The sequence below is a fragment of the Sarcophilus harrisii genome, chromosome 1 (assembly GCF_902635505.1).
Source record: "Sarcophilus harrisii chromosome 1, mSarHar1.11, whole genome shotgun sequence".
NCBI lineage: Eukaryota > Metazoa > Chordata > Mammalia > Dasyuromorphia > Dasyuridae > Sarcophilus > Sarcophilus harrisii.
In genome coordinates this window covers 302160491-302185931 of record NC_045426.1, presented here as the reverse complement: position 1 = coordinate 302185931, position 25441 = coordinate 302160491, and the positions used below count along the sequence as shown (strand labels likewise).

The 25441-nt window shown below is 32.4% G+C and overlaps 1 protein-coding gene across 1 annotated transcript in view; it reads right to left on the bottom strand.

Moving 5' to 3' along the window:
* Positions 1-13586: 13586 nt before the first annotated feature.
* ERCC4 (ERCC excision repair 4, endonuclease catalytic subunit) overlaps positions 13587-25441 on the bottom strand; it is a 33913-nt gene continuing 22058 nt past the window's right edge. Inside the window, exons 9-11 of the mRNA XM_003761690.4 lie at positions 23302-23394; positions 16968-17080; positions 13587-16577 (exon numbers count right to left, since the gene is read on the bottom strand). Of these exons, the coding sequence (XP_003761738.2) occupies positions 15844-16577; positions 16968-17080; positions 23302-23394 (940 nt within the window). The 3' untranslated portion in view covers positions 13587-15843. The remainder of the gene's footprint in view (positions 16578-16967; positions 17081-23301; positions 23395-25441) is intronic.

The window sequence follows — 25441 nt, the reverse complement described above, 5'->3', positions numbered from 1 at the left end:
TAATATAAATCCAAATAAAGCATCAGTATTTCTATATGTTACCAAAAAAGTTCAACAGCAAGAGGTAGAAAGAGAAATCCCTTTTAAAATAACTGTAGACAACATAAAATATCTGGGAGCCTATTGCTAAGACAAAGCCAGCAACTGGCTGGTGGAATTGTAAACGAACACAGTTATAAAACACTTTTCACACAAATAAAGTTAGATCGAAACAACTGGAAAACTATAAATTAGTCATGAGTAGGCTGAGCCAATATAATAAAAATGACAATTCTACCTAAATTAATCTACTTATTCAGTGCCAATCAAACTGCCAAAAAATTACTTTATAGAAGTAGAAAAAAATAATAACAAAATTCATCTGGAAGAATACAAAGTTAAGACTATCAAGGGAATTAATAAAAAAAAAAATGCAAAGGAAAGTAGCCTAGCTATATTTGACCTAAAACTATATTATAAAACAGTGGTCATCAAACCATTTGGTACTGGCTAAGAAATAGAGGAGAAGATCAGTGGAATAAGTTAGATACACAAGACAAAATCGATGTAGTGTTTGATATACCCAATCTACAGCTTCTGGGATTAAAAACTCACTATTTGAAAAAAAAATGTTGGGAAAACTAGAAAATAGCATGGCAGAAATTAGGCACTGACCAAGATTTCACATCCTATACCAAGATAAGGTCAAAATGGGTTCATGATTTAGACATAAAGGGTGATACCATAAGCAAATTAGTAGCACAAAGGATAGTCTACCTGTTAGAACTGTGGAGAAGGGAGGAATTTATGTCCAAGGAAGAACTAGAGAACATTATTGAATGCAAAATTTTGATTACATTAAATTAAAATGTTTTTGCACAAACAAAACCAATGCAGCCAAGATTAGAAGGGAAGCAGAAAACTGGGAAACAATTTTTACAGCCAATATTTCTGATAAAGGCCTTATTTTAAAAATATATAGAAAACTGAATCAAATTTATAAGGATACAAGTCATGCCTCAATTGTTAAATGGTTAAAGGATATGAACAATCAATGTTCAGATGAAGAAATTAAAGCCATTTATAGACATATGAAAAAAAAAACACTCTAAAATACTATTGATTAGAGTAATTCAAATTAAGACAACTCTGAAGTACCACTTTATACCTCTCAGATTGGCTAAGATGATAGGAAAAGAGAATGATAAATGTTGGAGGGGACATGGGAAAACTGGGACACTAATACATTGTTGGTGGAGTTGTGAACTGATTCAGTCATTCTGGAGAGCAATTTTAGCTACACTCAAAGGGCTATAAAACTGTACACTCTTTTATCCAGCAGTATATCTACTGGATTTATATCCCAAATGGATCATAAAAGAGGGAAAAGAACCCACATGTGCAAAAATGTTTGTAGCAGCCCTTTTTTGTAGTGGCAAGGAACTGGAGATTGAGCCCATCAACTGGAGAGTGGCTGAATAAGTCATGGTATATGAATGTAATAGAATATTATTGTTCTATAGAAATGATGGGCAGATTGATTTCAGAAAAGTCTGGACTTACATGAATTGATGCTGACTGAAGTGAACAGAACCAAGAGAATGCTACAGTTGCAGCAGGATCATGTGATAAGCTATGATGGACTTAGCCTCTTCTTAAAAATATGGTAATTCAAGACAGTTCCCCTAGATTTGGGATGGAAAATGCCATCTACATTCAGAGAGAAAACTATGAAGACTAAATGTGGATCAATAAATACTATTTTCACTTTTTTTTTTTGGCTTGCTTTTTCTTGTTTTTATTTTTTTCTCCTTTTGGTCTGATTTTTCTTGCACAACATAATAAATATGATCATTTAAAACATTTCCATAACAAATATAGAAATGTTTAAAATGATCATACATGTATAACTCGTATCAGATTGTTTGCTATCTTGGAAAGGGAGGAGTTGAGGAAAGGAGAAAAATTTGGAACAAAGTCATATAAAAATGAATGTTGAAAACTATCTTTACAGGTACTTGGAAAAAATACTATTAAAAAAAAAACTCAATAAAACTTTTAAAAAAGGAAAAAGGGAGTTGGAAGAGAATGATTACATTCACATTTAAAGGCTTAACATTTACAAAGTACAGTGCATTGTTGGTGGACTTGTGGAATGATCCAACCATTCTGGAGAGCAATTTGGAACTATGCCCAAAGGACTATAAAACTGTGCAAAACATTTTTATCAGTTGTCTAAGGATTAACCTAAGTTTTCAAAGACTAATCACCACTTGCAAGATTTTTGGTCATAACAAATCATGTCTACTAAGAAATGAAGGGACTGTAATTTGTTTCTACATATATAGCCTGTGCATTCATGAAAGCATATATCTTTTAAAGTACTGAAGCATTTACTTGTTGTCATGGTACTTTGTAAATTTTTTTAGTGGTAATTTATTTTTCAAAATAAATGAAAAGATAATTTTCAACATTCACGTTTGCCAAACCTTATGTTCCAGATTTTTCTTCCTCTTCTCTCTACCCCCTCCTCAGGAGAACAAGTAATATGATATAGCTTAAACACATACAATTCTTTTAAACATATTTCTGTATTTGTCATGTTGTGCAAAAAAAAAAATCAGATCAAATGGGAAAAAAAAACACAAGAAAGAAAAAAAAACACGCGAGAGAACAATAGCAACAAAGTGAAAATACTATTCTTTCATTCATATTCAGTCTTCATAGTTCTTTCTTTGAATATGAATGGCATTTTTCATTACATCTATTGGAATTTGGATAAATCATCTCAATTGATGAAAAGATCCAAGTCCATCACAGCTGATCATCACATAGTCTTACTGCTACTGTGTACAATATTCTCTGGTTCTGCTCCCTTCACTCAGCATCAGTTCATGTAAATCTTGCTAGGCTTTTCTGAAATCAGTCTGTTCATCATTTCTTATAGAACAGAAACATTCCATTACATTAATATACCAGAACTCATTCAGCCATTCTCCAACTGAGGGGCATCCACTCAATCTTTGGTTTCTTGCTTCTACAAAAAGGGTGGCTATAAACATTTTTGCACATGTGGGTCCTTTCTCCTCTTATGATCTCTTTGGGATACAGACCCACTAGAGACACTGCTAGGTCAAAGGGTAAGCAGTTTTATAGCCTTTTGGGCATAGATTCAAATTGCTCTCCATAATGGTTGGATTTCACAACTCTTCTAACAATGCATTATACTTAGCAAATATTAAGTCATTACTGTATGTATTACATACAGATTACATGAATGTAATCAATCTTTTCCAACTCCTTCAGCACAATGGATCACTTTTTCATGTTTTCTGTATCTCCCCATAGCACTTAGTACAGGACTCTGATAATAAATGCAGTTGACTTCACTTGACTTGAAGACAATTAAAAATGCAATAACATTTGCATGCATATTTTGATAATAGCTTGATAAACAACGAATGTTCTTACTTTTCACATCTACACCATTTTTCCTTCTTTCCCTTCTCTACTTCCCCTGATCCATCTTTTACATGCAATTACTGCTTCTACTTTACTCATTTAGGAAGCAGGGTAGTAGCAGTATCTATTCCATATCTCCTAGTTTCCTATCCTTAATCCCTTTCCCCTTAATTTACAAATTCTTAGGGATTTGGGGACAGCAAGAGAGAAAATGAAATTGAGGCCCTTACAAATAATGTAACCACAACAGTATTCTTATAACCCAATTTTCCTTGGCTTTACACATAAACATAAATATACTGAATAAATTGACATGAACAGGAAAACAAGAAAAGGATTTGTTGGGTTTGATAATAGAGCTGCCTTAATGATGGGTAAGGATCAATTTCTATTCAATTTGGGAGGGTTTCTTGGGAGAAGAAAGATACTTGTTTTATATCCTCACTTTATGTTCACCATGAGATCATAGTCAGCATTTATTTGGAAATCAAACTTTATTCAAGGCATTCCAAACTAAGCAAAATTATGCCTAAAGAAATCCACCTCTGCTTTGAGAAAAACAAAAAAGTTCATAAACCAAAACAAGACTTGTGACTTTGATACTGACTCATTGTCAGACCAAGAGCATATAGACATGCTCTGATAAGAGGTATTGAAGTCGCCCTAGTTTGTTTGTAGTGAGTCATGCTGGAAATCACACAGTATTTCTTTTTCTTTTATCATGCACGGCTAGGCAATTATCAGAGGCAGATGTACTCCCAATCAATGTGTAGTTACCCTCATTGTTCAGTGACTCTAGTTTAAGCAGGCAATTTATGTGACTCAATAGGGACCCCTATTGGTAAGGATACTGAGCTCTTTATACTGGGTGCCCTGCCCCCAGTTATACACATGGTGGACTGTGGAACCCCTCAAAAAGATTTACAAGAGGGATGGAAGGAACAAGTTGCTTTTTATGCCCATTTCACAAGACCTAACAGTTACAGAGTGAGGCATGAGTCATAATTCTTAGGATATGCCCATACTGGAGCAATTAGCCATATAATTGTTCCAATAATCAACTCATTCCCAGCTGCAATACTTCTCTAGTTTAAATACTAATCCTGTGAGCCAACTCTTGTTATTTATATGCACAGCAAAGGTTTAACTCTAAAAATTAAAACAGCCCTTTATGCTAATGCCCCTTTCAGTCTCAATTTAAAATTTGTGCACTCATTTGCTAATGGAAGTATGGAGGGTTTTCAACAATTATTAATGTCATGTTCAAATCTACATAAAATAGATTTATCTGATGCTTTGACACATTGTGGCAAAGTGTTCTGTTTTGACAATAATAAATCACCATAGCAACTCTGCTGCCCCAATTACTGTAAGTTCAGTACAACCCAGAATAAGAAAGAAAAATCTCTATGAAGGTTTAGCATTGGTTGTTTAAAAGGGCCGAACATTTACTTTCAGTTTCCAAGACAACATTACTGAGCACATTTTTTTTTTTTTTTGCTTCATAAATCGAATGCAGAGAAGCCTGTAAAACAGTCAAATCCAGAACCGAATTCCAAGGAGAGGGGGCTAGGCCAATCCCTATGGTCAATTTACACTTAAGCAGACCTCACAATGGGGCTGCCAATACTCTGTAACCAAAACAGAAGACTTTGAAAGACTATTCCAGCTCTCTAATTCTATAATGTATCAGAATGTGTTCATCATTCAACTGAACTTTCCAAGGTTACCAATGATTGCTTAATTGCTAGAGTAAATGCCCTCATTGCCTCTTTTCAATCCTCATCTTTTTTGACTTCTTTTCAATAAATCATGCTCTTCTCTCTCACCTCTAGTGTTTAATTTAAAAAAAAAATGTTTTCTCTCTTAATTCTCCTCATTGTTTGATGGCTTCTTGTTGTTTTTTGGTATATCATTCATATTGTTCCCCTCTGTGCCCCGCATGGCTTGTCCTCTTCTTTACATTTACTCTTGGTGACCTCACTGGCCCTAATGGGCTCAAATATCATCTGTGCAGACAATTCCCAGATCTATAGGTTAAGCCTTAGCCTCTTCTAAATTCTAGTCCCGCATCACCAATAACATGTTAATCTGGATGATTATAAGGGTATTCAATTTATGTGCCAAATAAAATGAATTAACCCAACCCTACCAATCTTCCCTTTCTGTTGAGGATATCAATATTCTTACAATCCTTTAGGTTTGCAACCTTGGAGGAAACTTAAACTCATTTTCCCTTATCTCATAACCCAGTTATCACCCTCATGACGTCATTGGTCATCTTTGAGAAGAATAAAGAATTATCTGTAATAATGGTTACTGTTTGGGGACCTAATATGCTAGTTCAAGTTAGTCAGTGCTGCTATTTCTTCCTTCATCACATGTGATCTCTGTCCATCAATCATTATTCTCCTGTTATTCAATAATTTTTAAATTTGTTTTAGGTTCTAGAATTCATAATTGCAAGAAAGAGACAATCATATGATACTTTATTATTTTAAAAAGCTTTTAAAATCAGCCTTGGTTTTTTTATACCTTCCTTTCTAAATATATATACTTATACATATCCCATCCCCACCCCCACTTAGTGAGTCATCTCCTAAGATACAGAAAAGAGGAGGAAAAAATAGTACAGCCGAACTTGTAACACATGAACCAGGTCTGACACTATATGTAACATTTAACACACATAGCAATCACGTAGCCACCCTCCCTCCAAGTTTTCCCACAATTTCCTTTCCCAGAGGGATGTGCAATTTCTCATTTTTTTATTTTGGCAAAGTTTGGTTAGTATACAATATGTATGTTATGACATAGTATTATATAGTTCATAGTACTTTTTTGTTATTATTCTTTTCATTTATATTGTTATAGTCATTATGTAGATTGTTTCTTTGGTTCTACTAATTTCATATATCATTTCATATAAATCCATTTTTCTCTGCATTCTTCATATTCATTTTTTGGGGGAAAAGGAAGAGAGAAAGAATCCATTATATTTATATTTCAATTTGTTTAGCCATTCCCATTAATGAGATGTTTTGTTTCCTGTTCTTTGAGACCACAAGAATATTGCTATGAATACCCTCACATGATCTATCATTGAACTCCTTGGGACAGACATGCATGGGTAAATATATAAAAAAGACACTTATATGTACATCTGCATACATGTGTATTTATTTAGCACATATCACCATTAAAATATTTCAAGTGTGTTACTTTTTTTTTAAACTAACCCCCTGGAGTTTTATTTGTAATGACATGGATTCTGTTTGGCCTCTTATATTTTCTCTTTTGCTCCATTGAGATCTGTGCTACTAAATTTAAGTTTTTATCAAGCAGAAATGGATACTGTGGAATATCTGAAATGTCTATTCACTCATCCATGAATTTACCCCTTAGAATAAGCTCCAATTTGCTGACAGTTCATGGATGGTAGGTATGCTGATAAGGAATACTGATTAAAGGTTATAAGGAGCTCTACTGTATTTTAGTAAATAGAAAGGAGAAATAAAGCGCCACTTAAACAACAGGACAAGAGTTTTAGCATCAGCTTACTGTTCTTCAGTGTCTTTAAAAAAATGTTAACAGTCATCTTTCACATTCACAACTTCTAATTTTAGAAGTTTTAGCCAACGTGAAACATCAAAAATGCCAGTCTAAGTTGGCAGTGTTGCTGTATATGGAAATACAAAAACATTCAGACATCTGGATTTCCTGAAGTTTAACAACCATCACCACCCTCCTCTTTCTCTGAGTGCAAATGAAAATACAAATAAGAGAATTTATTCTATTTATTTTGGGGCTATTTCACTACTGCTTGCTAAGAGAGAACTCATTTATTTTTATATATTTAACATTTTATTTTTATTGATCATTCTTGTTTTCAAATGACATTTTTTTTTTAAAATTTAATAGCCTTTTATTTACAGGATATATACATGGGTAACTTTACAGCATTAACAATTGCCAAACCTCTTGTTCCAATTTTTCACCTCTTACCCCCCCCCCACCCCCTCCCCTAGATGGCAGGATGACCAGTAGATGTTAAATATATTAAAATATAACTTAGATACACAATAAGTATACATGACCAAAACATTATTTTGCTGTACAAAAAGAATCAGACTCTGAATTATTGTACAATTAGCTTGTGAAGGAAATCAAAAATGCAGGTGTGCATAAATATAGGGATTGGGAATTCAATGTAATGGTTTTTAGTCATCTCCCAGAGTTCTTTTTCTGGGTATAGCTAGTTCAGTTCATTACTGCTCCATTAGAAATGATTTGGTTGATCTCGTTGCTGAGGATGGCCTGATCCATCAGAACTGGTCATCATCTAGTATTGTTGTTGAAGTATATAATGATCTCCTGGTCCTGCTCATTTCACTCAGCATCAGTTCGTGTAAGTCTCTCCAGGCCTTTCTGAAATCATCCTGTTGGTCATTTCTTACAGAACAGTAATATTCCATAATTTTCATATACCACAATTTATTCAGCCATTCTCCAACTGATGGACATCCATTCAGTTTCCAGTTTCTAGCCACTACAAAAAGGGCTGCCACAAACATTCGTGCACATACAGGTCCCTTTCCCTTCTTTATAATCTCTTTGGGATATAATCCCAGTAGTAACACTGCTGGATCAAAGGGTATGCACAGTTTGATAACTTTTTGAGCATAGTTCCAAACTACTCTCCAAAATGGTTGGATTCGTTCACAACTCCACCAACAATGCATCAATGTCCCAGTTTTCCCGCATCCCCTCCAACAATCATCATTATTTTTTCCTGTCATCTTAGCCAATCTGACAGGTGTGTAGTGGTATCTTAGAGTTGTCTTAATTTGCATTTCTCTGATTAATAATGACTTGGAGCATCTTTTCATATGACTAGAAATAGTTTCAATTTCTTCATCTGAGAATTGTCTGTTCATATCCTTTGACCATTTTTCAATTGGAGAATGGCTTGATTTTTTATAAATTAGAGTTAATTCTCTATATATTTTGGAAATGAGGCCTTTATCAGAACCTTTGACTGTAAAAATATTTTCCCAGTTTATTGCTTCCCTTCTAATCTTGTCTGCATTAGTTTTGTTTGTACAAAAACTTTTCAGTTTGGTATAATCGAAATTTTCTATTTTGTGATCAGTAATGATCTCTAGTTCTGCTTTGGTCATAAAGACTCTTTATATACCAGGGAAGCAATAAACTGGGAAAATATTTTTACAGTCAAAGGTTCTGATAAAGGCCTCATTTCCAAAATATATAGAGAATTAACTCTAATTTATAAAAAATCAAGCCATTCTCCAATTGAAAATGGTCAAAGGATATGAACAGACAATTCTCAGATGAAGAAATTGAAACTATTTCTAGTCATATGAAAAGATGCTCCAAGTCATTATTAATCAGAGAAATGCAAATTAAGACAACTCTAAGATACATACACACCTGTCAGATTGGCTAAGATGACAGGAAAAATAATGATGATTGTTGAGGGGATGTGGGAAAACTGGGACATTGATTCATTGTTGGTGGAGTTGTGAACGAATCCAACCATTTTGAGAGTAGTTTGGAACTATGCTCAAAAAGTTATCAAACTGTGCATACCCTTTGATCCAGCAGTGTTACTACTGGGATTATATCCCAAAGAGATTATAAAGAAGGGAAAGGGACCTGTATGTGCACGAATGTTGGCAGCCCTTTTGTAGTGGCTAGAAACTGGAAACTGAATGGATGTCCATCAGTTGGAGAATAGCTGAATAAATTGTGGTATATGAAAATTATGGAATATTACTGTTCTGTAAGAAATGACCAACAGGATGATTTCAGAAAGGCCTGGAGAGACTTATACTAACTGATGCTGAGGAAATGAGCAGGATCCAGGAGATCATTATATACTTCAAAACAATACTAGATGATGACTAGTCCTGATAGATCAGGCCATCCTCAGCAACGAGATCAACCAGATCATTTCTAATGGAGCAGTAATGAACTGAACTAGCTATACCCAGAAAAAGAACTCTGGGAGATGACTAAAAACCATTACATTGAATTCAGTCCCTATATTTATGCACACCTGCATCTTTGATTTCCTTCTACAAGCTAATTGTACAATAATTCAGAGTCTGATTCTTTTTGTACAGCAAAATAATGTTGTGGTCATGTATACTTATTGTGTATCTAAGTTATATTTTAATATATTTAACATCTACTGGTCATCCTGCCATTTAGGGGAGCACGTGGGGGGGGGGTAAGAGGTGAAAAATTGGAACAAGAGGTTTGGCAATTGTTAATGCTGTAAAGTTACCCATGTATATATCCTGTAAATTAAAGGCTATTAAAAAAAAAAAAAAAAAAAAAAAAAAAAGACCTTCCCCTTCCACAGGTCTGAGAGGTAAACTATCCTATGTTCCTCTAATTTATTAATGATTTCATTCTTTATGCCTAGGTCATGAACCCATTTTGACCTTATCTTGGTGTACGGCGTTAAGTATGGATCAATGCCTAGTTTCTGCCATATTAGTTTCCAATTTTCCCAGCAATTTTTATCAAACAGTAAGTTCTTATCCCAAAAGCTGGGATCTTTGGGTTTGTCAAAGACTAGGTTGCTATATTTGTTGACTGTTTTATCCCTTGAACCTAATCTATTCCACTGATCAACTAATCTATTCCTTAGCCAATACCAAATAGTTTTGGTAACTGCTGCTCTATAATATAATTTTAGATCTGGTACAGCTAAGCCACCATCATTTGATTTTTTTTTCATTAATTCCCTTGAAATTCTTGACCTTTTGTTTTTCCATATGAACTTTGTTGTTATTTTTTCTAGGTCATTAAAATAGTTTTTTGGGAGTCTGATTGGTATAGCGCTAAATAAATAGATTAGTTTAGGTAATATTGTCATCTTTATTATATTTGCTCGCCCTATCCAAGAGCATTTAATATTTTTCCAATTGGTTAGATCAGACTTAATTTGTGTGAAAAGTGGTCTGTAATTTTGCTCATAAAGTTTCTGATTTTCCCTTGGCAGATAGATTCCTAAATATTTTATATTATCAGTAGTTACTTTAAATGGAATTTCTCTTTGTAACTCTGACTGTTGGATTTTGTTAGTGATATATAAGAATGCTAATGACTTATGGGGGTTTATTTTATAACCAGCAACTTTGCTAAAGTTGTGCATTATTTCTAATAACTTTTTAGCAGAATCTCTGGGGTTCTCTAAGTATACCATCATGTCATCGGCGAAGAGTGATAATTTGGCTTCCTCATTGCCTATTCTTATTCCTTTAATCTCTTTCTCAGCTCTTATTGCTATAGCTAGCATTTCTAATACAATATTAAATAGTAACGGTGATAGTGGGCAACCTTGTTTCACTCCAGATCTTATTGGGAATGGTTGCAGTTTGTCTCCATTACATATGATGCTTACTGATGGTTTTAAATAGATGCTGCTGATTATTTTAAGGAAAAGTCCATTTATTCCTATACTCTCAAGTGTTTTTAATAGGAATGGATGTTGGATTTTATCAAATGCTTTTTCTGCATCTATTGAGATGATCATATGGTTTTTGTTAATTTGGTTATTAACATGGCCAATTATATTGATAGTTTTCCTAATATTGAACCAGCCCTGCATTCCTGGTATAAATCCTACATGATCATAGTGTATTATCTTGGAGAAGATTTTCTGTAGTCTTTTTGCTAATATCTTATTTAAGATTTTAGCATCAATATTCATTAGGGAGATTGGTCTATAATTTTCTTTCTCTGTTTTCAGCCTACCTGGTTTAGGTATCAGTACCATGTCTGTGTCAAATGACATTTATTTTTAATGTATTATTCCCCTTCATGGTGAGTTATCACTTATAATAAGTATAAAAAAGGGAGAAAAAGTAGCTTAGTAAAAATTAAACAAAACATGACCATGTAATAAATATTCCACACTCATACTCAGTGCCAACCCACTCCCCTACCCCCAGTGGGAGTGAGGTGCAATTTTCAACATTCAGCTTGATCAGTATAATTGTGCACTATTTGCCTTTGCTATCCTTCTTTCACTTTTACCTTGTTGTAGTCATTGTTTTTTCTGGTTCAACTTGCTTCATTCTGAACCAGTTTATATAAATCTTTGAAAGGATTTTATTTATATAAGCTTCCTAAAGGGCAGGACCTAACTTTGCTTTTATATTTGTATTCCCCAGCATTTGGCACATCATAAGCATTTTTCTTTCTTCCATTCATTCCTAATAAAATATTCTACTATTATTTTCTGAACACAGAAACAAATTTGTTTTCTACTTCACTAAAAAAATACATTATTGTATATTTTAAAGCAAAAAGTAAAGTTAAACATTTAATGTTAATCTTCAGAAAAGTAAACAAAAACTAATAATGCTGTACAGATTCTAACAAATGGCAATATAAAATAGATAATTCTTGCATTCTAAACTTCATATGAAAAAATATAAAGCATGGTCCAAATGGTGCTTTATTCATAAGCCAAAATGTAAAAGTAAAATAGTAAAAAAAAAAAATCCCAACACATTTTAGTTTTTTAACAATTCATTTGTGCCTTGCAGTCTTACCCCCATCCCCTACCCGAAATTTTTTATGCTTAGTGTTTTTTAAAGTCTAAAATGAGGTATTTATATACCTCATAAGGTCTTCTATCTTGAGATTTTAAAAAATCCTGGTCTATATTTTGCTTTATGTCACAATGGTAACAAAAGAAAATAAAAACTATAAATTTTATTCCAAAGTACAAATTTTTTTGCTTAGAATAGACATAAATCAATTACACTCTGCTACTCCTCCCATCATTTCTGTTTAAATTAAAATACAAGAACATATTATAGGCTTTCTTCATCTGTAGTCTATTCTGATGATTATACATAAGATACCTGAAGTTTAGCATAAGGCAGTAAATATAAACTAAATACAACCAAAGAAATCAACTTCTTGTGATACTTATCACAAAAGTCCAGCTAAATTTCAGTCAAGGTACTTAAATTTATGAAAAGGCTCCTTCTTCTCTAAAATGTCACATTTAAAGAACTTTCTTCATGTTAAAAAGATTACATACACGTAAAACAATTTTCCTAAAGTTTTTGAATCAAAACCACATTAAAAAAAAAAAAGCTCCTTCCACACCTGATCCCTAATCTATAGCTTTCCTAAATTATTGTGGAATATTTTATTTTCATGCTTATGATTCTATACTCAGCTATTAAGCTATGTTTACACACCATGATTTAATCTTCTATCTTTCCCTAGAACTGGACTAACAAACAGTATATAGTTTGTATTTAAATATCTTCTAATCCTCAGGATTAAGGAAGCACTTAAATCCATTCCTAAAGCAGAACTTAGATATTTTCTTTTATAGTAAGAAAAAAGATAACTATGCAAACAAATGGGAAATATTTCTTGTTTGATTTTTATTTATTCCAGAGTTGGGAGTTTAGAAATAGAGGGAAAATTTTTAAATTCAAAAATACTTGCTTAGTTTTTTAAAGAAAAAAAGTCCTGGAAAAAATGAATTATAAACTCATAAGTATTCAAATAAACAAAAGCTAAACATAATTAGTCATATTATTTAAGCCTAAAATCATATACATTTCTGTAATATTCTCTCTAAATTGTATTGTTCTCTGTTGAGGTTTTCTTGGGGTCTCTGGGAGCAGCCTTCTTTTCAGTTCAGTAATCACAAGTGAAGACAGGTATTAAAGTCCAAATCCTTTATTATCTCTTTCAAAGTCCTATCTCCTTCACTTGGGGCTTGGCTAGTTTTCTAGAGGCCTTCCGGAGTCTTGATTTGAGTGGAGAAGCAAAGGAGGAGAACCTTCCACCAAGGCAGTGTGAGATGGGAGTCCAAGGGTTTGTGCTCCAGACTTCTGTCTGCTTGTCTCTGAATCTGTCTGGTTGAGGCTTCTAGCTTATATGCTCTACACTGAGTACAAATCAATCATTATATCACTAGGAAACCATTATTTGTTGTAGGATTAAATTAATGCTAAACTAGATTTAACCATTGTCTCCTCAATTCCACTTAGTACCTAGTTTCAAGTTCTGGCTCATAACATCTCCTTGTAGGATTAAATCAATCATACTGAACCATGCTAAATTAGATAACCATTGTCTCTATCAATTCCACTGACTTAGTATCTTGTAAGAATCCTTTGTTTCAAGTTCAGAGTTCTGGGCCATAATACATTTCTATGATTCTATGATCAAGATTTCAAATATAATTCAAGAAAACCATGATAAAGTATATTTACATGTGAATACATATTCACATACTCTTTTATTTAACAGAAGAAAGCATTAGCTAACCTGTTGGTAATGAGTCAGTAATGACTATCATTGTAAAATTTATTGATAATGATAAAATTTTTATATCTCAAATATCCATGAGGGAAACTGATTAATTCTTAAATAACTATTATTACAACATTGAATAATAGTATTAGAGTGCTAAGAGACAAGAGTATTCATAAACTCTATGAAGCTATATTAGATATAATAAACAAGGAATAATTTGAAGCCTGGCATCTTTTAAAAGAATTTGTTCTATTTCAGTGAATATTTGATCATTTTGTGCTCTCTTCCAAAAATAAAGTAAATATAAAAGTGAATGTAAAATGATAACTTAAGAAAACTCCAATACTCCACATTAACATTTTTATCTGGAAAATTTATAACAAGTTTTTGGTTTTGAAGAAAAAAAGCCTAGAACTTTGTCTATTTTAAAATGATCTTCTTACATGATCCTTATCCTACCCCTCCAAATCATCTCTCAATTTTATTACATGACAATGTAATTAATGATAATAATTGAATTCAATTTAGAAGCACACTTTTATACAGTCTTTATAGCACATTCACATTTCAATAAATCAAAAGTACCCCTGAAGTAACCTACAAATGACATTTATAAATACATTTATTCAGTTGTGCACACTGTTTTTTTTAAAATTCCAAGTTGTGTGGAAAAAAAAAAAAACTTTCACAGATAAGAATGCAAACATTATCACATGGACTGGCTTTTAATTTTGTAGAAGTCAAAGACAGTCCCTATCAACTATGAACAGAAAATTCACTGCCAACAACCAGATTATTATAAAACTGTTTCTATTATAGACAATTTAAGGAATGGAATTTAAGTCTTTTATGTATTCAGCAGAATGCTAAATCAGATTATTCACAAAAGAGGCATGAGCTGGACTCTTTTTTCTATAAAAGTTTGATTTTAAAAAATATATTAAGCCTAGAACAATGATTATTTTCCTATTTGCTGATTCTTGTGTAGTATTTCTTTGGATAAAACTCAACTATAAAAAAAATAAAACCTCATCAATTTAGTTAGCCACTCAGTTGCATGTAATCCAGATCTCATACCAGAATGTGTAGTTCCAGAATTGCATAAAATGTGGAAGTGAACAGATTATAAATAAGCTCAAAAAGTATTATAGGGGTACTATGGAAATTGTAATCTTAACGTATACGTAAGAGGATGTGAGAAAGGAAAGCTTTTAAAGACTAGAATTTGGGGCTCTGGTAATCTAGGAGTTTAGGGATCTTCAAAGAAGCAAAATTCTAACAATTCATTAATACTGCTAACTTCTACTTTACACAATACAAATACACAAGGCAATTTACTTTACGTTATAAAAAAGTTATTAGTCAAACTATATCACATTACATATATTCTAATTAGAAATTCATCAGGCTAATAATTTTCCTACCTGTTGTACTCTTCAATCAGCTGAGATAAATCTTCCAATACTTTTACACTGAGAATAGGAAATTGGATAGGAATAGCGAAAGGTGTTTTCCTTCCCTTTGGAACTCTTTTGTAATAAATTGGTATATTTTGTATAGCTAGTAGAAGAAAACTGTACTATATGTATTTCTTCAAAGTTAAAGAAGCACAAATTTTAATTCATAAAAAATTCCTTCATCCATAAATAGTTAAAAAATTTAAATGGACACCACAGCACACTGCATTTTTAACAGTGCTAGTATACCAAAAGGGGAAGAGGAGCAAAGTTGGTAGCTTTAAAAAAGCTCTCATGATTCATCAGAAGGATCTTAAGATGGTGTGATTCAAAGAATACTGGCCTTAAATCAGGAGATTTGATCTCTACTTCTAGCTCTGGCTACTAACTAGTTAATTGACTCTGGGTATGTAACTTTCCTCTCTGAGCATCTTTATTCTGTAAATTGAGGGCTTGGACTAGATGATTTCCAGCTTTGGAATTCTTAAGATTTCTGTTCCACTGAGTATAATGGGAAATAACAAAAGATTGAGTTAAAGAAATGAGATTGTAACTGCTATTATGATAAAAGACAACAAAGAGTGTGGTCATGTGATCAAAATAAACTACCTCTAAAATTTTACTTTTTAACTTTTCCCTGAGCAATAACTTCTGTATAGGATGCATGAATGAAATCATAAAGCTGCTTAGCATTTGCAGCATTTCCAAGAATACTAGAGAGTTTATCTTGTGACAAAGTTGTTAATTCTGCAATGCTCTTTACATGATTCATTAAGGAACAACAGTTTTTGGCATTGACACCTGGCATTTTTAATAAGAAGTCTTGTGGTCCAGGATTGTATTTTTCTGAATCAGGAAGGGTTTCAGTATCTGCTGTGATGGCCATGGCTGTTGTTGCATCAGGTTGTGGCCTGTTCTGTTTCAACTCCTCAAACAACTCAGCAGTTGCATGGGGGGAAGGACACCAAAGGATCCGAAGTTTTGGGAAATGAAGAGTAAGAAGAGTGAGTTTGGAACTAATATCATTACTGGAAATTTCCTGATGTAGAGAACCTCGAGAAGTAAGAGAGAAAGGTTTACTGGGATCAAACTCAATCAGAAGTACTGGTCGCTTATAATATCGAGACATGGAGATGCACTGACTATAGAGGCGACCGTTATTTAAAGAACCAATCAAATCACTGATGCTTTTTCTCTCGACACATATTTCTGGAGTTAGGATGTAATCTCCTACTTCTAATGTAATTGGTTCAATGTCAATGCCTCGACGATGAAGCAGAGATGGAAGTTCACTTCGAAATTCTCTCATGTCCACAATTATACTTTGTTGCAAATTAGTCTTTTCCTGACCACCTATGAAATGAATACAGGCATTTAGAATGATGTCATTAAAGAAAGATATATGCTCAAATAAAGATTAAAAGCTGAGACAAATGTTTCTTTTATTCAAGTATGATTAATGTCTAGAAGGAGTTCTTACCAAATCTATTAATAAGCTTCTAGCATTTTAGAAAAATACATTATAGATTCCTAAATTAGATACATGGCACTATGATGTTTCCTAACTTTCATCAGTAAACCTAATTTAATTTTGCTGCCAGACATAATGGGGCTTGATTGTCAAAAGAGAGCACATATACATAATTACCAACTTATAAATGAAGGACTTATAAATGACAAATGCATACAAAAAAAGCTTGTCTGAAGGCATAAAACAATAATCTGGAGATGGGAAGCACTCACCTGCTTTGCGAGTGTCAGTAGAAGCATATGTTGATGTAGCTTCTCTTACCAGGTCTAAGTTTGTTTCATCTCTCCCTTCTCTTTCTTCAGGGATAACCATGCTTGCTTTTTCTCTGAAATATTAAGAAATTAGGGCAAAAAATTTAATTGAACAATGTAAACTTAAATTTTTTTTCACATATTTTCCAAATATAAAATAATCCAAATAATTTGATGTTTGGTGAAATGATGTATTAAAGCGAAAAACACACAACAAATGATAGCTAAAAAGAAATAGAAAAAACTGCATATTACTTTCTGATCTTCCAATAGAAAAGAGTATATTTTTCACACTACTGGCTCTTTTAAGGATTTGACAATTCAAAATTTCATTAATTTGCATAGTGCAAAGACACACACAACACTACAAGGGGAATGTTTATGAAAGTAAAATATTTCTAAGCATTTAGAAACATTTACACATATGCAATTGTTATGGTACTTACTAAAGAAATGGATAAAAATCAATAGGTTTTTTTTTTAAATTAAACACATTAGACTTAAATCAATTTTTTTTTGAAAATGATTTTTTGCAAAATGAGAAACAATAAAACTTTAAGAAGCTAGATATCTTAACTGGAATTTTAAAAATGCATTACATTTTTAGGGAGAAAGACAAACCATGAGAACAATTATAGAGAATTATTATACTTAAAAACAATTTCAAGGGTAAAATATAAACATATGTTTAACCCTTTAGGCCACTACAGCTTGTATTTTCTCAATTCAAAATTTCAACAGGCCTTTACTGAGTACCCCCTAAATGCATGACATTGTGCTAATAGTATATAAGATTTTTTAAAAAGTGCCTACTTTCATGGAACTGATTCTATCAGGAGGTCTATAATACTTAATAACTACAACATAATTTAAGATAAACAACTAAGAAACAGGAGTTTGCTATAAGATGTTAAAGAAAATGATTCTACATTCTCTATATAGGCCATTAATGTGTTTATCAGAAATTATACAGTACTCAGAATAAGAAAGCTTATATTTGAGTCTTGGCTCTATCACTTATTAGCGGGGGGGGGTCACTGAACAAGTTACTTAATATTTAACCATCACTTTCCTCATTTGAAAATAAGGATACTATTAACTTTACCGAACTATGGTGATGATCAGATGAAATAATGTAAGTGGAAGCACTTTGTAATCTGCAATGTGTTATACAGATGGAAAGTTGTTAATATGCGCTGAAGTGATAATGTAATATTTAGTATAAATACAAACTCTGTTTTAGCCATTCACAATGTGGCTCTATTTCAAAGTTTTTAAACCTGTGGTTCACAACTCCATGTGTGGTCTCATAATTGGATGTGGGGATCGTGAAATTATGACTTATTATTAGTAAATGTTTGATTTGTATACCTATTTCATATGCCTATATAATCAGGGTTATATAAAACTTTCTTGGGCAAAAAGAGGGCATGAGTAGAAAATGTTTAAGAAATCTTGAGCTAGTCCATCTTTCTAGCTTGGATACATATTACTTTCTCTGTTATGTACTCAAGTTCCAGCCAAATTTGTAAATTTGCTTTTCACCATACATGAGCCTTCATATACAGCCTCTATGTCTTTGTAATTTATCTTCCAGGAAAATTCTTCCTCCTCCTCTCTGCTTTTTAGAATCTCTAACCCCTTTTAGAGCGCTTGAAATTTAAAGCCCTTCTAAAAGGCTTTTTGTTGATGCCTACCTCCACTTCTCTGAAATGACTCTATATTACTTTGTACACAGTACTTTTCTTCAGGAGAGTGTAAGCAGAGGTCATTTTATTTTAGTCTTTGTATCACCAGGGGAGAACCTGTATTAGGGATATAGTGACTAGTACATATTAAGTTCTTAATAAATGCTTTATCAATTGATTTGAATGAACTTGGAGCTTCTACTGCCAATGAGATGCAACATTCTGGAAAGTAGAAAGCTCCTTGCCAGTCAATACTAATTAATAAGCATTAACCATATAACTTCCACAACTCTTAATTTTCCCCTTAATATTAATAAGGTTAAACCACCTGTCTTGCTTAATTACCTCACTTAGTTGTCCTACAGTTCAGAAATGCCAAAGTATGGATTATTTGGATTTTAGAGAGTGTTTTAGCTGTAGGTCTAAGTTCTATAAGACTATTAAAAAAAAAAAAGCTGTTTTTGTAATGCTTTCTAAGGTAGAAATACTCCCCCTTCCAGATGAAACCCTCTGCAACAAGAAAAAGCAATTAAAGCAAAAACAACTGACATGGTAACTGTTTAACAATGTACATGCAAATAGGGACAATATTCTGAACTAGGAGCTCCTTGCCTCTTTGCTACATATGTTTTATTATGTACTCTTGGACACAGACTGGTACTGCTGTTTTAAAAAGTCTTCTTTTGTGCTAATTCACATCAAACTGAGAATCAAAAAAATCCAAGGAGTTTCTTTTTTCCACAAAAGGAAAGGGCAAAGTAAAGGTTGAATTTGCTATACAGTTAAAAATTTAATCTTTGAATGCCAACCTAGAAGAAATGGATTACATGTAATCTTTTTTTTTCAAAAAGTTAATATTTTTAACTAAAATAGTCAAACATAAAAAATATATATTCTTGCTTAATTAAAAGAAATGTGAATTACTGTAAAATATTGAATATTGTTTTGAGGATTGCTGTCTTCTTAATACAATATAGCAACCATATGTACTTAATAATTTTTTGATACTACTATCCACGATTAAAACTTGTTACACTGAAAATTTGCCTCCAAATGATTTTACATTTGTTTTAACTAGTTTTACTAAGTTAAAACAAATACTGAGTTGCAAAACTAGCCTATAAAAATAAATATAACAGTACTTTAAAATGCAAAATATAGACCTTCAAAAAAATGAAAATTGTTCTATTAAGTACAGTAAAGCATATAAAAAATAACAATTCTTTCCAACAACTTAAAGTATTTTTTGAAGCTTGTCTTCTAAATTAATCATTAACTTAATTTAACTCAAATTACAACTATATATATATATATATATATATATTTTTTTTTTTTTTTTAAATAAGGGACCTCTACTTTCAACACTGTTAAATTAGTATAGCTGATTGCACAAACTCATAAAATTTCATTAACTTAAAAGTATTCTAAAATTCAGATTTGATTTTCATTCATCATTAGTGAGGTTTTATTATATTTACTTTAAAAATCTTCAATGACGCTTGAAAGTCTAGAGAAGCAATAATATAGAATAATTTAGGATTCTGAAAAAACATGGCTTTTGAACCAAGCTCTACCACTAATTTACCTTGTATCATGGAATATTTATGATAACAGTGTCTCACTTTTCCTAATTAGTAAAATATGAATAATACTATTTTCATCAATAATGTAAATTGAGACTACTGTTTACTACTATTTTCTCATAGGTAGAATTCTATTAATATAATTAGAATTTTAGAAAATTAGAATTTTCCCTTTCTTTTTAAGTGACTCAATGACTACAAACAGGTCTTCTACTGCTAGCTCAACTGTTTTTATATTATTATATATTAAAATATTTTAAATAGTATTTGCATTCATGTTGTGGTAGAAATCATATTTTAAGTCTGTCTCTAATAGAAATGTAATATAACTAATTCCCACATAAAATTCCTAAAACAAATTTTGTCTTTTAAAGAATACTTCTCAACATTCTAAAATCAACAATAGAGATAATTGCATACTTGGATTTATTTACTAAAATTAAAAAAATTAGCTAAACAAGAGATTCAGATTTATCATTTATCATGTCAGGTAACTATTTAGTTTTATATATATATAAACTAAGGTACAGATAGAAGATTCTTTATGTTCTTAGATCTGCCATTATTAGATTAAAATATTTGTTATCCATATTCTATCACTAATCCCTATGGATACAAAGTCATTTGTGAATGTAAGGAAATGTGGTGAAGTAGATACTATCTAGTTATAAAGTAATAGTAATACAATGCTACTGAATGACTTCAATATGCTTCAAAGTAATAAATAATTCAATATATTTTTACTACCTACTAAACTGGGGTTTTGCGGGACTGGAAAGGGAATGGTTAATTTTTTTGGGCACAAGTATTAAATTTGAGCATTTTTTAGAACATAAAATATTAGTTTGGTCTTTGTATGGAGAATAAGAATTTCAATTCAATAAACATTTCTCAACCACCTACTAAGTATAAGGCATTATTCTAGGTGCTATGTATGCAAAGAAAAAAAACAAAAGGATCCCTGCACTCAAAGAATTTATATTTTCCTGGGAAGACAAATGTAGGCAAAAACAAATAGAATCAAGATAATATGACAAGGAGAGTAATAACAATGGTGGGAAGGGAAAGGTAGTGTAAGCTTCCAAGGTAGATAAAGGGGTGAGGGAATGAAGGAAGGTAGAGGTGAAATGAAGTAGTACACACACACACACAGACACACACAGTATACAAATTATATCTATTATATATATGTATACATGTATACTATGTATATAGGTGGGAGATAAATTATACACATATATATATGTATAATTTATTTCCCACCTATATACATAGTATACATGTATATACTATAGTATATATAGTATAGTTTAGTATATACTATACCATATAGTATGTATGTGTATGTATATATATATATATATATATATATATATATATATATATATATATACACATACATATATATAAATACATATAAACTACTATATACTATAGTATAAAATTACTATAAAATGATGGCATCCTTGTACCTTAATTGGGTAGGATAGCATCTTGATTAGGTGATCAAAGGCATTCCAATTAAGTCTGAAAAAGTCTTAGTCAATTTAAATGTCTCTGATAAGCCACTAAATGAACTGGAAGCCAACTGCATAGGAAGAGTATCCAAATTGATTGGGGAGAATCCCAGGTATCATCTATAAAATAATAAGGCAGTTCAAGCCCAGGAGACATCAAGAGCTGAGTAAAGATTTGGTGGCAAAGAAGAGAGAGAACCAGGAGTTGAGTAGGCAAGGGAAAGGAGGTTGAAAAGTAGAGTACCTTGACTTTAGCTCCTTTCTGCCTTGGCTATATAAAGACCTTTTGAACTTTGGGAGCCCAAAGGAGTTATCACATTTTTATTGGCATCTAAGCAGCATTTCCAAGGGCAGTGGTTACCTTAGTGGCCAAAGACAGACTGGATATGGGTTCACAGTCTTCCCAAGGGGAGCATATTAAAGATTCCCCTCAATGGGATTTCAAAAAACTGTGATTATTCCTTTGCTTCATATAGTTTTTAAATCGAGCCTATTTTCCCCTGAACTCTGTAAGCATTTGTGGCAAAGAAAAAAAGACTTTTTTTTTGGGGGGGGAGGGATGTTTTATATCAACTATTCTTACTGTACACCCTTAGTAAATATGCTTTTCTAAAAGCTATTTAAGTCTGGATGACTAATGGATATCAATCATGATCACGGTGGAAAGCACATTGATGGGGCTTGTGATCTACAGTACCAAACAAACAACTTCTCAATCCCTCATTTATACCCACTTCTGAAGGAAGATGTGGCCATGCCCTGGATCTGATTTATCAGTGAAAGTAAGTCTGAATAACTGTTACAGTTTATGTTACATGAGGATGCTAAGTGGCAGATGAGGCTAGAGTACTTTGTAATTACGAAGGGAATACATTGTGGAAATATATGGATATAAAACAAAAATGAATTTTAGGAAGAGCTTGGCTTTGGAAGAAGGAGAGGATGATACATGTAGTGGACATTGGTGAGGCAAGGGTGGAGGTTAGAGAGAGCTGTTTACTTTTCACTTCTGCCTAGGTTCTTGGTGGTAGGTAAGATGTACCACCAAAAATTATCTATTTTTCTGCATCTGGCAACTCTATGTTGCTGCAGGTTTTCAGTCCTTAAGTTGGCAAGTCAGGGGTGTTTTGAAAAGTTGGAAACTTTAAACTACTTCATTCAAGCCCAATATTCTCAGACTTGCCTTTTTCAGTTCAGGCTATTTACCTTCTGAATTCTGGGAAAAATTTGGGAGGGGAGAAAGAAAAAAACAGGTGTGTCAGCTATCACTAAGAAAAAAAAAGTTCAGATTTATACTCTTAATAGAGCCTTTCCTTACTAACTTTCTTTCCCTCTCACTTTTTTCATTATCTAGGAAAACAAAAAACAAAACAGCAAAACCTAACAATTTAAACAGTAATTTCTTCATACTTCTTATATATGCATTATAGATTTTCCTTATGGCATCTACCCTAGACCACTTAAGGTACTTCTTTTGCTAACTACACACTAATGCTCTATGTATTACCTAATGAGTTTCTCAAAAGCCTCTTTCTCTTTCCGTAAAGCAGTAAGATAGCGCTGTTCTTCAGTTGAACCTCCATAGATAAGAAAATAGACCCTGCAAGTCAAGACAGAAGATTTTATTAGGCCAGAAAAACACTGTCCTAAATCCCAAAAGGGAATAGTATAACTCTTGAATTTAGCAACTCAAAGAACTCAAATGATAAATATTTGACTAAGCACAAAAGATTCCATTAATCACACTCTTAGTAAAATTAAGCTGCCAAACTCTACCTATTAAAGGATTTATTACCCAACTTTTTTTTTCCTTTGTCAAAAGAAGGAATCAAGTTTGGGTAAACAGTGAAATACAACTAGAGAAAATGAATGATCATTTCCTCATAAATATAAAGGAGTCCAAAATTACTCCTAAACAACCCAGAGATTATATTCTTTTTTCACTTTTGCAATCCTGCAAAAAACTGTTTTAAACATTAGATTGTTTAGTTATAGAAACCAATGTATAAAAGATCAATTCAGTGGAAAATAAACAATAAGTGAAATCTATACGATCTTTATCTTTTCTCTCCAATGATGTCTCAGGTCTTTTGCATTGATAAATGTCTTAATAAAACAGAGACATCACACATTTTATATAAACACATTGACATAACACACATAGACTTACTTGATCGATTTTCTCAAAATTAATCATACATATATCTTCTTTTTGCGGTGGTAGAAAAGTCTGCTATTTATGTTGCTTCTTTTGAAATGTGATACTATGATATTCTTTTCTTTTTTATATCAGTCACTTTTCAATGCCTCTCCCCTCCTCCATCCCAAATCTTCCCTTGTAACATATGGTTATAAACAATCTACCTCTTTTCTATTTTGTTCATAGCTGAGATTGCTGGGAGATGGAATCAACTACATCCTCTTTGCCCTACTTTTTCTCACCCTCTTAATGTTTTCCTCTTTTATTCCTATCTAAAAAAAAAAATCTCTCCAACTTTTCTCTTTCCTTATAAAGCTTTTTTTCTAGAATGTTACTAACTGCAACAGAAATCTTCGGAATATATATACTATCACTAAGCACAATGAGAACTAAGAATGAAACATTTAATCATTCCCTGATTACTTTTGTTCATCTCATTCTCTATCCAAACTTCTAATCCTGTATTACTTTTGATTCATTTCTACTAGTCTAATATGCCAGCATGTGTTTATTTGAAAGGCTGCAAGAAAGTTTTCCCTTGGCTCTATCTATTGGTTCAGACTGAGTTCAAGATAATCATTTTGCTGTTTATTTTTGTCAAAGTTGGACATCTAAGATACTATACTTATGGGCTCATAGAATTTGAGGAATTGAAAATACCTCAGAGGCAATCTAGTACAAGTCCTTACCAAATACACAAGCCCCTTCTAAAATGCCTCTCACAACTGACTTCTCTAGCCTCTGCTTGGACATGTCTCCAGTTATGGGAAAAACACACCATGAGCAATTTACTCCATTTCTGACAGATCAATTTAATAGGGAGTTTTTAATATTAAAGAAAAATCTCTTTCCCTATAGCTTTGACTCACTGGTCCAAATTCTGCTGTCTGCAATGACAGAATAAGTATAATCTCCCACATGACAATTAAGAATTAGAAGACAAATTTGATGTTTTCCTTCTTCCTTGACTCAAGTCTTTTTAGAAAACAGACACATTTGGGGAGCAACTAGATGGTGCAGGAAATAGAGGATCAGTCCTGAAGCTCACTTAACATGTACTAGCTATGTGACCTTGGACAAATCACTTAACCTCAAATGCCTTGCCAAAAAATAAAATAAAATAAAATAAAATAGGGACATTTAAGAATACTGAAATTATCATCAAATTTGAGGCTGAATCTAAGTTGTATAATTTTTTGTAACAGTACTGGACTTACTTATATGATTCTACATCTTAAATATTAAATCAACACAGATACAATATGATAGTAGGAGAATAGAATAAATGAAAAGTAATTTTCTAGGATGAGGCCTAGAAAGGGCATTGGAACTGGAGTCAGAAAACCTGTTTTTTAATTTCAGGTTCTGCTATTTAGAATGTATAACCCTAGGCAAGCTATTTCTATCACTAAGTGTCTGTTTACTCATTTTTACTTTTGAGCGAACT